The sequence below is a fragment of the Biomphalaria glabrata genome, chromosome 18 (assembly GCF_947242115.1).
Source record: "Biomphalaria glabrata chromosome 18, xgBioGlab47.1, whole genome shotgun sequence".
NCBI classification, from domain to species: Eukaryota; Metazoa; Mollusca; class Gastropoda; family Planorbidae; genus Biomphalaria; species Biomphalaria glabrata.
Window position 1 is genome coordinate 23,322,343 of NC_074728.1, and position 17,866 is coordinate 23,340,208.

The window sequence follows — 17,866 nt, forward strand, 5'->3', positions numbered from 1 at the left end:
GTTTGATAATGTATCGATACGCATGCATACAGTGAACTCTATTATATCTTAATAAGCAATATAGCGTCTTTTTAAATCAGCAATTATGTAGGCCCTAAAAAGATGAAGCCTACTAGTAGCACTGTCTACATTCTACATTTTATTTTCGGAAAATGTGTTTGATTAAAAGAATATTACACTGTAATGTCTGTGAAAGACTTTTTGTTTAAACACGACGCCCAGAAGGCCTTTTATAAAATAATAACATAATAAGGATATTATAAAACCTTTAACAACTTGATATGTGCCATAGTGACTTTCGATCAGGCCATTTCGGTGGCCCTACCGGCCCATTTGGGTACCGGCCCACCGGGCATTTGCCCATATGCCCGTATAGCCAGTCCGCCCCTGACCGTCACCATAGAAACACACATAAATTCCGTTACATTTTTTTAGTACAAATTTGTCCTAGTATATGGAATAAGAAATGTGCTATTCATCTTTTTATTTGTCATTAACACTCGCTACGGGGTACTTAGATAGGTCGTAGTCCATGTATATACCTTCACATCTATTTAGTGTTCATCTATATTTCTAGATTTACATTTTATGATAACTCTTTGAAGTTTACCACCAAAGTGTGATTCTTCGTAAGTTTAAGCCTGACATAACTAGACAAATACCAACAGATGTCTAAAATGAAATTATAATTTAGACCTACTTAAGATCTAATGAGCGAAATGGCTGAGTGGTAAATCACTCGCTTTTGAATCGGGGGGGGGGGGGTCTACAGTTCGAAACCTGGTGAAGATTGTGATTTCTATTTTCGGGATCCTTAGGGCAGAGTCCACCCAACTCTATGAGGTACCTGACATTAGTTGAGGAAAAGTGAAGGTGATTGGTTGTTGTGCTGGCCACATGACACCCTCGTACACCGTGGGCCACAGAAACAGATGGCCTTTAGATAATCTGTCCTATAGGTCACAAGGGTCTGAAAGTACTACTACTTTATATCGTGTTGTATCATCACAGAACTAATACGGATGAGATTGCTGAGTATGTCCTGATAGTCTATAAACAAGGACAGTCTTTGTTTATTCTAATGGATATGGTTAACGTCGAAAGGTACAATTGATTTCTCTTATTAATTTCTTCATCTTTAAATTTGGTCATTCAAATATCTTTATTAATTCCTAATTCGTTATAGTATTAATTATGTATTTCAAATAAAGACGTTGGTTATTTTTTTTTTTTTTTGCTGTTTTCTTACAAAGTTAATAAAGAAAGTTAGTGTTTTCTCACGAAACTCGTTGGTTGCCACTATTGGTCCAATGGTTTTTTTTTTGTTGTTTTTTTTTGCATTGCTGGCCATAGTCATTTATCGATATTTTAAAGCTTGATAAACATTGAGGATGTAGCCCAGAAATCCGTTTTATTATGTTCGACAATAAGATAGTGATGGCTAAGCGGATAAGCGCTTTGCTTTCGAACCGGGGTCCGGGGTTCGAATCCTTGTGAAGACTTATATTTTTAATTTCCAACTTCGGGCGCCTCAGAGTCCACCCAGCTCTAATGGGTACCTGGCATTAACTGGGAAAAATGTACAGGCGGTTGGTCGTTGTGCTGGCCACATGACACCCTTGTTAATCGTAGGCCAGAGAAACAGATGACCATCATCTGCTCTATAGACCAAAATGTCTGAAAGGGGAACTTTATTTTTTTTTTTGGTTTGACAGTAATGTCTCGTCATGATGATCAAGTATCGTATCTAATTTGTTGTAGGCGATTACTGCCTGATTAGTTAGACTTTTTACTATGCACACATTATGTAAAGCACTTTAATGAGCAAGACCCTCTGCTATTCTAGACACATATTTGATAATTTATATCTGTAAAAATGCTTGATAATAGTTGGCACTTGCATGACAAACAATAATGTTTATTAAATCCACTTTACACTATAGAATGACGTACAAACTACCTAAATACAATAAAATAAGAATACTAATGGCAATGCCTTCGATTCCGAAGATTTAGAATGAGTGCGGTGTTTCACATGGCTATCCAGACCCAGTTTCGACCTGCATATTTTCCCGCCTCTCGTACAGACAAAGCCGTTGTCCGCCGTCGGTCTATTTAAGTTTTCTTTCCGTCTTCTGTGCAATGTCTTGAATAAGTGCTATTTTTTTGGGTCGCAAATGTGCGGCCTTTGTGAGAGGTATCCAACTGTCTCTTTCAGAGGCTACCTACTAGCAGCTACTTTCCTCTATGTCTATAAGGGCAAAATGGTGGCTGGACTGATCTTTCTAGTGCTTTCTCCTGTAAGCTCGCCAAAGACGATCGCCTTTGCTTAAACAAGGCTTTATTAGAATGAGGTACTAATTGAACTATTCACTTTTAGGTACAGAAATAAACTAAATCTGTCTTGATCTTACACACGATCCAGTGATTTTTTTGCTTACAACCCATGAATATGTGAATAAAAATCAATGCAGTGTTCCTTAAGCATCTGTTTTTATATTTATAAAAATTAAAGTGGGCCTTTCAGACCTTGCCCTCGATAAGGCAGATGATGTAAATGTCATTTTTCTCTTTACCGACAGTTCAAGAGAATGTCATGTGGCTAGCACAATGACCAACAGCCTTTACTTCTTACTAGTTATTTAATACTAATGTCAGATAGTAAAATAGGCACGGTGGCTAAGCGGTTAAGCGCTTGGCTTCCGAACCGATGTCCCGGGTTCGAATCCTGGTGAAGACTGGGATTTTTAACTTCTAGATATTTTCGGCGCCTCTGAGTCCACCCAGCTTCAATGGGTACTTGACATTAGTTGGGGGAAAAGTAAAGGCGGTAGGTCTTTATGCTGGCCACATGACCCTTTCGTTAACCGTGGGCCACAGAAACAGATGACTTAAACATCATTTACATATAGACCAGAGGGTCTGAAAGGGGAACTTAAAGGCGTACTAACAAATCTCCCTATTCAAAAATTTTACTGCGACATGAATTTGAGACGCCCGCTTAGGAAGCTAAGCTCCTAACCATTCGATCACCACTATCCCATCATGATTTAGCTTAATCTTAACTTGTTCTTTTAGATTAAATGGTTGGAAAGCAACACGCTATGGATCGATTCACATTGGTCAGTTTCAGAGTGGACTTGGTGATCATCAGTTGTACAGCATCAACTCTTTTAGGTACGCGGCCTATTTGTTTGGGTACAAGGTGGACAATAAGGCATTGATGCACATGAGGCCTGCTGGGATCGTAGCGAGACCAGGATACTCTGTGAGTCACTGGATTCTGGTTTCATTTTGGTTCTTAAAATAATGTGTGTATCAAAGCTACGTATCGATTTATGTTGTTTTATCTAGGAATACATATCGCTCTACCGCACACCATCTTACGACTTGACTCCTTTTGTCTAACTATAACTCAATCTCCTCCATTCTATAAATAGTATCCTTTTGAAATCTATTTTAATGTGTCTAACTTACTGTGTCTCTCTCAGTGTGTCTCTCTCCATGTGTCTCACTCAGTGTGTCTCTCCCCATGTCTCTCTCAATGTGTCTCTCACCATGTGTCTCTCAATGTGTCTCTCACCATGTGTCTCCCAGTGTGTCTCTCTCCATGCGTCTCTCTCAGTGTGTCTCTCCGTGACTCTCTCTCAGTGTGTCTCTCCCCATGTGTCTCTCAGTGTGTCTCTCCCCATGTGTCTCTCCCCATGTGTCTCTCTCAGTGTGTCTCTCCCCATGTGTCTCTCTCAGTGTGTCTCTCCCCATGTGTGCCTCTCCCCATGTGTCTCTCTCGGTGTGTGTCTCCCCATGTGTCTCTCTCAGTGTGTCTCTCCCCATGTGTGTCTCTCGGTGTGTCTCTCCCCATGTGTCTCTCTCCATGTGTCTCTCTCGGTGTGTCTCTCCCCATGTGTCTCTCTCAGTGTGTCTCTCCCCATGTGTCTCTCTCGGTGTGTCTCTCCCCATGTGTCTCTCTCAGTGTGCCTCTCCCCATGTGTCTCTCTCGTTGTGTCTCTCCCCATGTGTCTCTCTCAGTGTGTCTCTCCCCATGTGTCTCTCAGTGTGCCTCTCACCATGTGTCTCTCTCAGTGTGTCTCTCCCATGTGTCTCACTCAGTGTGTCTCTCCCCATGTGTGTCTCTCTCTGTGTCTCTCCCCATGTGTCTCTCTCGGTGTGTCTCTCTATTTGCCTGTCAGAGAATTTGGTCGTCGCTTGAATAAAAGCCAACAATGAACACCTATAAAACCTTCTATTTTCATAAGCACTTCGCTGGCGCAGTAGTTAGTGTACACACATTTAGAATACTTGAGCCCTCTAGTTAAAATTCAAGCCAAAAAACTTTTATAATTTTATAAAATGTATTTCAAAGCGATCGCTTTAACATTCCCCCAGATACCCCCCCCCCCTTTTTTTTTCTCACCCCTCCACTTTGTTCAAATGGTCCGGACTAGTGATAGGATCATAGCGCGCTGAAGAAGCTAAACACATGCCATTGCGATAAACAAAAAGAATTGAGGAAAATAATTTTGGTGACCTCATTTAAATAAATTAATGTTTAATTTTATAAACTTGACTTTGTGTTATATAAAAAGAGCATGCATTTCCATTTAATTCTACACCAAATGCAACATTTTCTGATAACAAACAACAAAGCTATTGAAGCTTAACCATAACAGGGTAGTGAAATAGTAATGAGCAAAATGAAGAATTCTTCGAAAGATCGGAAAATAATTACGGAGAGAAAGAGTTAATATAAGCTTTGTTTTCTCTTTTTTTCTTTCTTCTTTATTTTGTATAATTGCCATTTTATTGTGTAATTTCTTTTTTCTCAAACTTGCCTGACGCCGCAGCCCTTTTGTGAGGAGTTCTATGCTCCTGTCGTAGAAGGAGATCTGATAGATAATGACTGCGACGGACTTATTGATGAAGAGAAAAAAGACAGCAACGTACCTGTTGGTATGTTATCTGCTACTCTTTACCTGACAAGCTTAATCTTTAGAATGGATAGTGAAAATCGGATATCATGATATTTTAGACCAGTGGTTCCCAAACTTTTTTGTCTCGTAGACCCCTTGCCATGTTTTCTGGTTATCGGTAGACCCCCTGCTTAACTTTCAAATTTTTGAAAATTCAACATTTTTTTTTAAACTAATTCCTATCTGTACAAAAAGTAAAGTTCCCCTCAGACCTTGTGGTCTATAGAGCAGATGATGTGAAGGTCATTTGTTTCTGTGGCCTACGATTATCGAGGGTGTCATGTGGCCAGCACAACGACCAACAGCCTTTACTTTCCCCAACCAATGTCAGGTACCCATTAGAGCTGGGTGGCCTCAGAGTCGCCCAAAAGATTCCGAAATTAAAAATCCAAGTCTTCAACAGGATTCAAACTCGGGACCTCCGGTTCAGAAACCAAGCACTTTACCGCTCAGCCAAAACGCCTCCTAATTTCTATCTGTAGAGAGTTGAAAAGTGAAAAAGTAATTTAAAGCTACATATTAGAGATTTTAGAGATCTCTCTTTTTTATTGATAAAATTCAAAACCAATTAAAATAGCAATATGTATTGCTGGAATTTCCAAACACAATGGCCTTAAGTATCATCGTAAGAGTTTTCGTAAAGAGCAGTTTCTCTTGTATTTGTTGACGTTTCACGAGTTGCTCAAATATTGTGTCCGCGCGAAGATGTTATCACTATCGGGAGAAAGAGCGAAGGCGAGTGACTGTCGCCTAAACCAGTAAGCTTCGAGCATGAAGGGCTCATTAGTCTTGGCTGGCTACCCACCTAGCAGAAGTAAAACTGAATTCAAAACTCTCCTGTCTTGCAACTCAAACATGGGAAAGGTTTTGTGGGTTAACCTGAAGAAAAATAAGGAGCCGGCGACCATAATGCAGTTTGCAGCACACACCACTACATCCTGTCAGAACATGTGACGCTGCTAAGCCAAAGAATGACATATGAAACTTTTTATTTGATTACTCATGCCACCGAAGCAACCTTGAACTGTATTGTTGCTTAAAGAAATTCTTTTAATAATATCAGATGTAACTTGTGTAAAACAGTTTATAAAACTACAACGGTTGATAAAAATCAATGTTTTACCTATGGTGTTTTCCGCATTTGGCCATAAATAAGTACATTTCCCCTTTCAGACATTGTGATGATGTTATGGTCATCTGTTTCTTTGGCCAACGGTTAACGAGCAGGGTGTCATGTGGGCAGAACAACAACCAACCGCCTTTACTTTTACTAACATAATTCAGGTACCCATTAGAGATGGGTGGACTCAGGGGAGCCCTGAAAATCCTGAAATTCAAAATTCACAGAGATTCGAACCCAGGACCCCAATTACGGAAGCCAAGCGCTTAATCACTACCACCACACCCTTATTTTGCTATAAGTGAACAGATATTTCAAGACTCATAAACCATCATCTTCTCTACCTGATGTTGAATAGAGATTTTGTGGGTCTATTCTGAACTTTATCTTTGAATGTTCAAAAGTTTTTCAAATCCATATCTTTTTATCAGGGTGATATGAACAAGAATGAACAATTTTATATAATCAATGCTAGACAGTCTACATTTCTTTTTGTTAAACATTATTTACATGAAGACAAAATTAAGTTATTTTAATAAGTATTGAAATTAAATACAATAATTTTTCGTTTGAATAGCAGGATAAATATTTAAATGTTAACTAAGTTACAAATGATATCTAGTGTGATGAATTACATTAATGGGATGTAAAAATTAAAGTCACGACCTGCTTATATGAAATCTATTATCATAGACCCCCCTTGGACATCTCATGGACCCCCAATTTGTTTTTTCACTTTCGTAGACCCCTTGAAAGTCTTCGTAGACCCCTGGGGTCTATATAGACCACTTTGGGAATCACTGTTTTAGACCATTCAAAGTTCTGATGCAACTGCTCCTTTTTTTTTTCTGAAAGCGAAAAATTTATTTTTTTTATAGTCAACTATGCAAGCAGGTTTTTTTTTCATAAAAATACATCATTTTTACAAGTGCGCTTGAACTTTGCTTGGCTTGGCTACCTAGAAGGGGGCTAGAGGTTCGACACCCGACTCGGGCAGAGTTGTGTTTACTGAGCGCCTAAAGGCAGGACGGAAAACCAACTCCTAGATACCCCTCCCCCCCACTGGTTCACAACTGAGATTGGGCCAAAGCGCTCTGAGCATACTATAAGCATGAAAGTAGCGCTATATAAAAGCCATAATTTTTTTATATTTTATTTATGCTAGTCCGTTGGAGCACCACATAAGATCTGTCAACTTTCTTACTCCATTCTTCTCAGTCATTTGCCTTTGTTAGAATTCTGATACTCTTTCTGAAAATATTGAAACCTGCATTTTTACCTGCCTAGCTGGACAACTTCTGATAGAATTTAATACCGATATTCTTCTGAAAATAATGAAACCTGCCTTTTTTTCTTGCCTGGGTGGACCACTTCGGGGGGTCGATTTTGAGTTTGTGTTTCCACACAAACTGTCTTTGAAACCTTGTTTGTTTTTTTGTTTGTTTTGGATCATAAATGGAACTGATTAATTCCAATGTCCCTCTTTAAAAAAAGTAAATTTCCCCTTTTAGACTATATGCATCTATAGTGCATCTGTTTCTGTGGCCCACGGTTAACGAGGGTGTCTTGTAGCCAGCACAACGACCAACCGTCTTTACTTGTGTTTGACTAAAGTGTCAGCCCCTTTTTGTCTTTCCTCTTGACTTGAATATCATCCAATGATTTTCCTGGCCATTCTTTAATGCTCTGTTCCCATCGAGCTCTCTATCTTCCTCTTTGTTTTTCTCCTGGTGCTGTTTCATTCAGGAAGGTCTTTACGAGGTCAGTACCTCATGATATGGTTATACAGTGTGCGTTTCTTTTGTTGTTTTTTTTGTTTTTTGTGGTCAGCAGGTTTTTATGGTTCTTTTTTTTTTTTTACTGTGGTCAGCAGGTTTTTGTGGTTCTTTTTTTTTTGTTACTGTGGTCAGCAGGTTTTTGCGGTTCTTTTTTTTTGTTACTGTGGTCAGCAGGTTTTTGCGGTTCTTTTTTTTTTGTTACTGTGGTCAGCAGGTTTTTGTGGTTCTTTTTTTTTTGTTACTGTGGTCAGCAGGTTTTTGTGGTTCTTTTTTTTTTGTTACTGTGGTCAGCAGGTTTTTGTGGTTCTTTTTTTTTTGTTACTGTGGTCAGCAGGTTTTTGTGGTTCTTTTTTTTTTTATTTTGTTTTAAACTAACTCATTCGTATAAATTCATTACTTTTTATAAAGACACATCTCTCTTAACTGTTCACTTGTGTCTCTATTTGATATTTCCAGACAATGACTACGACCAGAAAGTCGAAGAGGACTACATGAAAGGAAATCTAGGTAACACATTTTTTTTCTTACATTCTAGACCAGGGGTTCTCAACCTGTGGATCGCGACCCGCTTGTGGGGTCGATTGACGATTTGCCAGGGGTCGCCAAAGACATTCGAAAAAGTTTATTGTTTTTGTCTATTCCTCTATTGCTGTGTGTGTGTGCTCAAGTGTGCTGTGGGGGGGGGGGGTCGCGGCAGACTGGGGGACTGTAAAAGTGGGTCGCCTAGCTTAAAAGGTTGAGAACCGCTGTTCTAGACTTAGTTTTATACGATACCAATTTATATTCAATATTGTATGTCAAAGATTATGGAACAAGCTCATATCAGAATTGTTTTAGGTTTAGGCTCTATTAGGTGCCTGAAGTTGTTTAAGACGTTAGCACTCAAAATAGAGTCACTGCTTGTGCTATGATTTACTTAAATTATAAATCTGAGCATTTGCAATAAAAGCATTTCTAATTAGCTTAATGCTAAGAGAGAGTGGCTTTTCAATGTGACTTTCATGTGTCTTTTACAGTAATAATTATGTGTCTTTTATAGTCATAATCATTTGACATTCACATATAATAATCATGTGGCTTTTACAGTCATAATCATGTGTCTTTTATAGACATAAACTTGTGACTTTCAAATAATAATAATGTGACTTTAACAGACATAATCATGCATTCTGGTGCATACTAACTTATACATGCTACCTTTTATTACATTCGTTTTCCTTTCAACGTAAATTAGGTATACCTTAATTGAATAACTTTTATTTGTTTCATTAGTTCATAAATCGTTTTAATTGGACGTTATCTGAGGATGCGTTCGAGGTAGCACCACCTGATGTAAGGCGACACACGACAACTCCCATGTTGTGAAAGATTTCCTCCTAATATCGATACGTTTATTTCAGTAAATGGCTTTTGGTCCGTGTGGGTTCAGTGGAGCTGTGAAAGTGAAACTGCCACCAGAAAATACAGGAGCAGGTGAAACAGCTTACATTAATAAGTATATGTCTCTAAGCAGGGGATGTAACACATAAGAGAATCACGAGCTTGCAATGAGTGTTCAGATAAGGGGAAGAAGGGAAGAAACTAGGTGGAATTGTGTAAGACCCAGGACCACTTCTATATGTTTGTAATCCATTTAGGCCTATTCTGTGCTTTTTAAATCAACTCTGTCCTTCTGTCTGGTCAAAATCTTTAACACGTCAATTCTCTTACTTCCAATTCTCGGATCAGCTCTAAATTTAGCACAACTATTCATTGTCAATGACAACACATGAACAAAAAAGTTAACCTATTAGTCTTAATTTATTAACTTAGTTTAGCATAGAAAATTTACTTTACTAAGCTAACAGCAAATAAGCCTTGCTAAAATGATAACAACGGCAGCGATTAAACGGTGCTCCCTCTCCCCCACCCAAAGCCCTGGGGCTTATGTCAATATGCAAGATAGCAGGCGAAAGCCGAAAGACCATGAAAATAGCTTACGGAAATGTGTACAGCTATGATTGATTCAAAATAATTGATGCCATTTCACTTAATGAAAGCGATGTTTTAAAAAAGTAGATTTTCATAGATTCAACTTTTTTTACCGTAACTATTAGCGTCGTTTCTAAAGTGCATCAACTTTCGCTTACACATTAGGGATTAGGGTTCATTACAAGAGATTTCTGTAAATCAAATAAGAAAATACAACTAAAATGTTATTTAACCTTGGTTAGGCCAATAATAGAATATGCATTATCTCAAGAAAACATTAAGAAACTGGAACAGACACAAAATAGAGCAGTGAGATTCATAACTAACGAATATTCACACTTGACTAGAGTAGCGCCTTTAGTAAAATCACTAGATTTAGAAAGCCTTCAGAATACAAGACTGACAAGTAAAATAGCAATTATACATAAAACACTGAACCATAATCTTCAAATACAAAAACAAAATTTAATAAAATACTCAGAAAGACACAAAGATAAAGGCACATTCCTCGTCCCATATACTAGGACAAATTTGTACAAATACTCCTTCTTCCTTAGTGCTATTAGAGCATGGAATGGGTTGCCTGAGCTAGCCAGGAAAACCAGTGACTTGGCAGAATTTAGGTCATTGGTTAATATGCATGACTGAATGTAGGACGTAATCATCTTCTTTTGTGAAGTAACGTCTGTATTATATAAGATAAGATAAGAAGGGTTAGGGTATCAACTGAAATGAAGAATGAACATAGAATTCTTTCCAAGCTTGTATCACTTTCTAGCAAACATGTCCTTCGTGTAGCTTGGAGGAAACAGATTCATCTTATAGGCCAGTGTTTCCCAAACTGTGTTCCGCCGGACCCTTGCGTTCCGTAAGGCCTGAATAGGTGTTTCAGGAACTATTGGAATAATGAACTAGTTTGGCCATCACGTGAATTAATCTCTAAAAAAATATAAGGAATGTGTTCCGCTTAATACTCAGAGTGTGCGAAGTGTTCCGTTAAGGAAAAAGTTTGGGAACCACTGTTCTAGACGGCTTTAATTCAAATTTAATTCAACGGCCACCCGCTCCATCTGAACTACGTCAGGTCGTCGCGAAGTGGGCGACTGCTGTCAATCAAAACAAGAACGGAGCGGTACAAAAACTTGTTCGTACCTCACTCGGTCAGACTCTATCACCGCCACTCATTGATCAGGGAACATGAAATGCACCAAGATACCTGTGTGTAGTCGCTGAATGAACTCTTTATGTTGTCTGTTGTATTTATGTGTATGTTTCTGTTGTGTTGTCTTTATATGAGAAAAGAGTCCTTGTAATCACAACAAATTTCCGTAAGGATCAATAAAGCAGCCTTAGTCTTAGTCTTAGAGGGAATTCCCGTTTTCTATTTTAGAAAGTGAAAGAACATTACCTGACAACTTATAGCTTAAAAGCCCCGACTGATATGCAATTGTAAGAGGGAAGGGACCGAGAAGGTTGATGGTTTAAATCCTTGTTTGCTACCACACAGATACTGCAACAACCCGGCCCCCTACAATGGAGGGAGGGACTGCGACGGCCCCGCTGATGAGAACAAGGAGGCTAACTGCTATAACGTCATGCACGGAATAGGTGAGTTTATGTTTCAAATCTTGTGACCTGTTTCAACAGCTTGATCTGAAAAACAAAAAAACAAATAATGTTTTTGTTTACCTAAAGCGTTTATCAACTCTGTCTTGAATTAAGCTGAAAATGTACATAATTATTTCTTTTACCCGACAAAACAAGAACCTATTAAAAAATTTACGTATTGGTCGATTAATTATTAGTATTTAATTATATTTTTTTTTGTACTTTGAACAAGGGAAAGAAATCGTACTTGACAGATGTGGTGGTATAAGTTGAATTATTCCCCTTGACGACTCGTGTGAAATTTTTTTTGTATGCCTAACCCCTAAGATCATGTAAACATTCAACTAGATACCTCTTTCTTTCCCCCCCCCCCTTTTTTTTCAAATCTAGTCTAGACCACGGTCAATTTGTAAAAAAAAATAACTTCTAATCGCACAAATGTATTAACCTATAATCATCATCATCATCATCATCAATACTTTGGGTTTCCTCATGGAACATAGGACCTCAACAAAAAACACGCCACTCTCCACGGTCTCGTGCTAGTTTTTTTTTTTGATGGTTTCCCAGCTCTTACTAACTACTTACTATTCCCCCTTATTTTTTTGTTTCAGTTGATGGAGGCTGGGCCGTGATAAGCTACCACTGTCTTAACTGTCACATAGGCGATGTTCGTGCCAGGGTATACAGGTCAGTTCACATAGATAGGGCACACAAACCAGGGCCGGTCCTAACAATTGCGGGGCCCTATGCGAAACGGCTTGCGCGTGCCCAGCCTGGGTTGGGATAAGGATAATAAAAGCAGATATTATATCAAATCTGTCTACATATAGATCAATGTAAAAGTAGATCTAGAATTCTATTTCAAATTATAGATTTAGATTTTTAGAACCTTTTTTTGTACATTTTGTAATTTCAGAAGATTTACATGAGCTCATGACTCCTGGGAAATCAGTCGGCCGCTGAAATCCTGTTTTAAGTTATAATTATTTAATTTAACAATATACATTTAGAATTAGCGTGGGGCCTATGCAAGTTTTGGTTTCACTGCGGCGGCATAGGTTTTAGTGGCCTAACCCGGCTCTGACATCAACACACAACCAAACCAACAAACACTTACCAATATACCGAAATACACCTACACACACCCACACACCAACATAACAATACACACTCACAGATATCCACAGTTTAGAAATTAAGCGCCTCTTCTTTTTCTTCTTGGTAATCGTACAAGAGCTGAGTCGGAGACTCCTGGAACTCTAGGCTAGATGAATTTTCATTTCAACTGCCTGTCTAAACTCCTGGCCTTTCTGGGAGGGATCCAGTCAGATGTACTTTCTTACAATACTATAACCCATGGTTCGTATCCTAAGACTCTCAGGTTAGAGGCTAGGCCGAAGGCCGTGCTCAACAAAGCATTTCCCCCACATTCCTTCTCTGTACCACATCAGTCTTGCAGGCAGGGCCCCGCACTTTCATAGGCCCCGCGCTAGTTCTAGGTGTAAATTATTAAATTAAACCATTATAACGTATATATAATAACAGGGTTTCCGCGGCCTCCTGAAAATCTCTTATAATTGCAAAATATATCAAAAGGTGCTGGAGATTATTAAAATCTCCTGAAAAACAGATAACATTGTCATTTCGGGGTTTCAATCCGAAGCACGATAAAAAGAAACGGCAATGTCAGCTATCATTTAATAAAAATTTATTGCAAAGACGAATGCACTTGACATTATCCCTACCCAGACTGGGCCCCGCGCATTCGTTTTTGCCTAGGACCCCACAATTGTTAGAGCCGGCCCTGCTTGCAGGTGTCCGCCATAAAACGACGCCTTAACCCTTAAGATGCGTGTGGTAGTTTAGCCTCTAAACGTGAACATAGTAATTTCCTTTTGCATGTCTTCGTGTAAAACAGCTCAGCACTTTAAGGGTTAATGAACAGTTTGTTGATAGTGACATGCTTGTTGAGGCTCTATTTCATTCCTGCCTCGCCAGTGCAATGGATTCTGTCCCTACGCACCCCAAAGGGTATCAGTTTGTCTAATCATCTCCTCTAAAAAACTGTTTTCATACGATGCAATGTCGATGTTGAAAATCATTGCCTGGTACTCTTAGTATGTAATATGTTTATGTTTAACACAAAAAAAAACACAACTTTTTTTTTTCAAATAGAAATAATGAGATTTCTTGAAACTGACATAACAGGCAATGTATTGACCCTGAGCCCAAGAATGGCGGCAAGCCTTGCACTGGACCGAACGTCTTAGAAGAAGAATACGAGCCGTGCGTTACACAGTGTGCTCACAATAAACGTAAGGCTGTTACACACAGACCAATCCGTCATTGGAGGCGTGAACACTGACCTGCTACGTCACAACCTGCGGGCAATTAAAACCAATGGCTTGATGCTATGTCAGAGGTCTGTACTACGTGGAAATGAGCTATTGGTCTCTACTATCCACAGGTTGTGACGTCTCATGTCAGTGCTGAGGCCTTCTATGAAGATTGGTCTCGGTTATACTGTGTTTGTGTGTGTTTAGTGCATGGTAAGGCATTACAGTAGAAATTTGTAGATGTGTAGATAAAATATGCTGAACCGCTCTTAATAACTAATAAATGAGAGATCTAAAAAAAAAATTCACCCCCCCCCGCTACATCCCCCCTATTCCCCCGAGAAAAAAAAATATGTTTAACGAATGCGAATCTACTTGACCTTATGATATTCCAATGCTTGGCCTTAGATCTTAGAAACACGTATACTTATTTTGTGTTCGAAGCAGTAGTTTTTAAAGTGAGCTAACATATTATGATTGTGTATATTTTAAAATCTCAATTCCATGTATCACTACTTCATCTGTGTAACAACATATGTGCGAGTTGTAACTAATGTATTTCTAAAGCACTTTTAATAATAATACTTAGATGCTTGGGTATGCTGTATGATGCATTATATATGCGAGAATGAACAATGAACATACATCGTCATAAAGGATCATTGCACAGTAACCGATTTCCCTCGAGTTGAATAAGAATAACAGATTGGCCACAGTCGAGCCAGTAACTAAAAGCGATGTTATCCCTTCAAGAGCCTAGCAGTAAATGTGCTATAAGTCTACATCAATAATCTTTAACCCAATGCCTATGTCGCGTGTCGCGTTCGAAGTATGTCCACAGCAGTGCGCCTCCGGGCTAAGCTAAGTGCCTAACATGGGTCTGGAGCTACACATGATCTCATAACGCCATTAAAATTAACATTTGCACTTTGGGACGCCTTAGACTTTAGACCAATGCTTAACATCTGTGTCGGACCTCTGGGAGAGAAAAATTGGAATGCTAACCCTTTTCTTGTCATATTTCACTCAGATTTATGTTTCCTTACCTTATTGGACACGTGAAAACGACGCGTAATTATCTTAACTTTTTTAAATTAACAACTGTAATAATCTAAGACTAGCCGGCATAGCATACGGCGCTATTTATTGACGGGTGAAACACTACCTGAAAGACACAGTAGTCCAAACGGGGTGGGTTTGAGCAAACGACTGTGTGCGCATGGCTGGAGAGCGAGGAAGGCGCAGGTGTGGGCGGTAGGGGGCAGAAGGAGTGTTAGAGAGTCGGCGTGCGTGGTGTCCCGCATGGTTGGGCGACGTAAAGACATGTTCTCTCTCCCCCCCCCCTTTTTTTTTCTGAGCCGCGTTCTCTGTCGCAGCGAAAGTTACGTGTGGAATTTCTAGTCCGACTTGCAGAAATAAAAGTTATCTTTCCATCGAGGGTTAGAGAATCGGCGTACGTGCGTGGTGTCCCTCATAGCTGGGCACGTAGAGAATTATATATTCAAACAAGATACACATATATTTCGCTAATATTCGTATAATATCTAACTTCATTTCGTATTTCTTTAAGCGAAGCCCACAACAACAAGAAAGACAACCACAGGTAAGATAATGGAGTTGTCTCTCTTTTTGTCTTAGATCAATATCAGGTGAAGTTTACTTTTTGGTGTAATACGTTAAAATTTCTACTTACCGATATAATGTTTATGACCTAGCAATGCAATAAATGTCATTGAGAAGGAAGCTAAAATACTTTTTTTCGTAATTACTATGCAAAAATTAGAAAACCATACAATATTTGTTGAAGTAGGTCATGGATTCACATTGGATCTATGTATATCGCCCGTGCGGAGAAATGAGGTTTCACAAAGATGTTATATAAGCCTACAAGCCGGATTTGACAATCGGCTCGTATACTATAGTTTGGGTATCACTGATCTACTGGATTGAATTTTGATCTATGTCAGGCTTGGAAAATGTTCCCTACACATTTTTAGCGGCCCCCAAAAGGGGAAAAGACGCTATTAGTTTTGTGCGAAATGTCTGTCCGTCTGTCCGTCCGTCCCGTTTAGATCTCGTAAACACAATATTTTAGACCATTTAAAGTTCTGATGCAACGGCTACTTTCTTTTTTTTTCTGAAAGCGAAAAATCTAATTTTTAAAATCAGTTATGCAAGCAATTTTTTAAAGAGAAAAAGCTAATTAGTATGCATTATAAGTTAGACCTAAATTAACACGAATAGTAATCTTGTAAAGCTCATTTTCGTGCACTTTTTTTTTTATGCTTATAACATAACATTCGTATAAGAGATTGAGCCTTTTCAAAACAATTATATCAATTATAAGACTTCAGTTAGGCCAGGAGAGGTGCGGTAGCTGAGCGGTAAAGCGCTTGGCTTCCGAACTGGGGGCCCGGGTTCGAATCCAGGTGAAGACTGGGATTTTCAACTTCGGAATCCTTAGGCACCTCTGAGTCCACCCAGCTCCAACGGGTACCTGATATTAGTTAGGGAAAAGTAAAGGCGGTTGGTCGTTGTGCTGGCTACATGACAACCTCGTTAACCGTAGGCCACAAAAACAGATGAACTTTACATCATCTGCCCTATAGACCACAAGGTCTGAAAGGGGAACTAGTTAGGCCAGGTTCACATCTAGCTTTGCATTCACTTACACCTATCCTTTGATCTACTGTACCGTTGTGGCACTACACAAGATCTGTCAATCTTCTTTCTCCATTCTTATCTCTCATTTGTCTTTGATATAATTTCATTTGGATGCTCTTTCTGAAAATATTGAAGCCTGCGTGGGTGGACCACTTCGGGGGCCGATTTTGAGTTTGTGTTTCCACACAAACGGTCTTTGTAATCTTGTTTTTAATTTATATTTAGCCACGGAAATGAAAGTAGAGTCTGAAACTAGGTTAACCCGTTCATCTCAAATATAAAATACTGTGAAAACGGGTTTACCCGATTTGTTAAAAAGTTTCGTTCTTTAGTTGGGATGCTATTTGGTACTTTTTTTGTCGATTTTTTAATGCCCTCCAATTGTTTGATGGATATACTCTACGGCAGCGGTTCTCAACCTTTTAAGCACGGCGACCCCTTTTTACAATCTCCCACTCTGCCGCGACCCCACCTCACACACACACGCACATACAGCAATAGAAGAATAGACAATAACAATCCATATTTTTTATGGTCTTAGGCGACCCCTGGCAAATCGTCAATCGACCCCCAAGGGGGTCGCGACCCACAGGTTGAGAACCCCTGCTCTACGGTCTCCGCCATGATTTATCAAGCTTAGTAAAACAAGCTTTTAGATATTACTGTTCAACCGGCACTACATAAGTCTTACTTTCTATGTTATATGTTAGATTATTGAAACTGTTTTAAGGTGGATGGGGAGGTGAATGCATAACTGAGTGAAGTGCTTAGATCCAAAGTAAAGTTCCCTTTCCAAACTAAACATCCCAAAATATTTTGCATGTCAAGTCGCTAATTTCTATCTTGCTACAAGGTATTAATTTGAACTTTGGCACAATCCAGTGTAATGTTGGCTAACAATTCATAACCAGTAATTTAGTTTTAAATAACCGCACTATTAACATAGACGTTCTTGACAGGATGTAAATGTCACGATAGGATATCAATGTCACGACAGGATGTCAATGTCGCGTCATATTATACAAAATGGAAAAGTATTCATCGTAGACAGATCTCTGCCTATATCGAAATTACCCGCTTTTAAAGCCTTTTTGCAGACTGCTGGTATTCGAATCTAGTTGTTAGTATCCCTGTTATAAATAAAATACATACAATCTTTTTTAAAAGTTAAACACAATTTTATTTACAGTGATTAAACTTTGTTTTTTCACTTTGAATTGGAATATGATAACTTTCATTACTAGGCAATGAATTTTAGCATCCATATCGGAATAAGTTGTTGTTTTTTGTGCTTCATTTTATTCTATCAAATGCAGGGAGGTCTACAACAACATCAACCTCTACAACTACAAAACTAACAGCGCCTTGGACAACACCAGCTACCCAAGGTATTCATTGTTAAGTTTCATTTTCTTT

The 17,866-nt window shown here is 38.9% G+C and overlaps 1 protein-coding gene across 2 annotated transcripts in view; it reads left to right on the forward strand.

Moving 5' to 3' along the window:
• LOC106079134 (uncharacterized) overlaps nucleotides 1–17,866 on the forward strand; it is a 54,989-nt gene that overhangs the window by 15,327 nt on the left and 21,796 nt on the right. For both annotated transcript variants that reach the window (XM_056017894.1, XM_056017895.1), the window contains exons 11-20: nucleotides 1,012–1,104; nucleotides 3,079–3,268; nucleotides 4,845–4,950; nucleotides 8,325–8,375; nucleotides 9,269–9,341; nucleotides 11,347–11,447; nucleotides 12,062–12,137; nucleotides 13,659–13,765; nucleotides 15,357–15,389; nucleotides 17,767–17,838. In XM_056017894.1, the coding sequence (XP_055873869.1) occupies nucleotides 1,012–1,104; nucleotides 3,079–3,268; nucleotides 4,845–4,950; nucleotides 8,325–8,375; nucleotides 9,269–9,341; nucleotides 11,347–11,447; nucleotides 12,062–12,137; nucleotides 13,659–13,765; nucleotides 15,357–15,389; nucleotides 17,767–17,838 (902 nt within the window). The remainder of the gene's footprint in view (nucleotides 1–1,011; nucleotides 1,105–3,078; nucleotides 3,269–4,844; nucleotides 4,951–8,324; nucleotides 8,376–9,268; nucleotides 9,342–11,346; nucleotides 11,448–12,061; nucleotides 12,138–13,658; nucleotides 13,766–15,356; nucleotides 15,390–17,766; nucleotides 17,839–17,866) is intronic.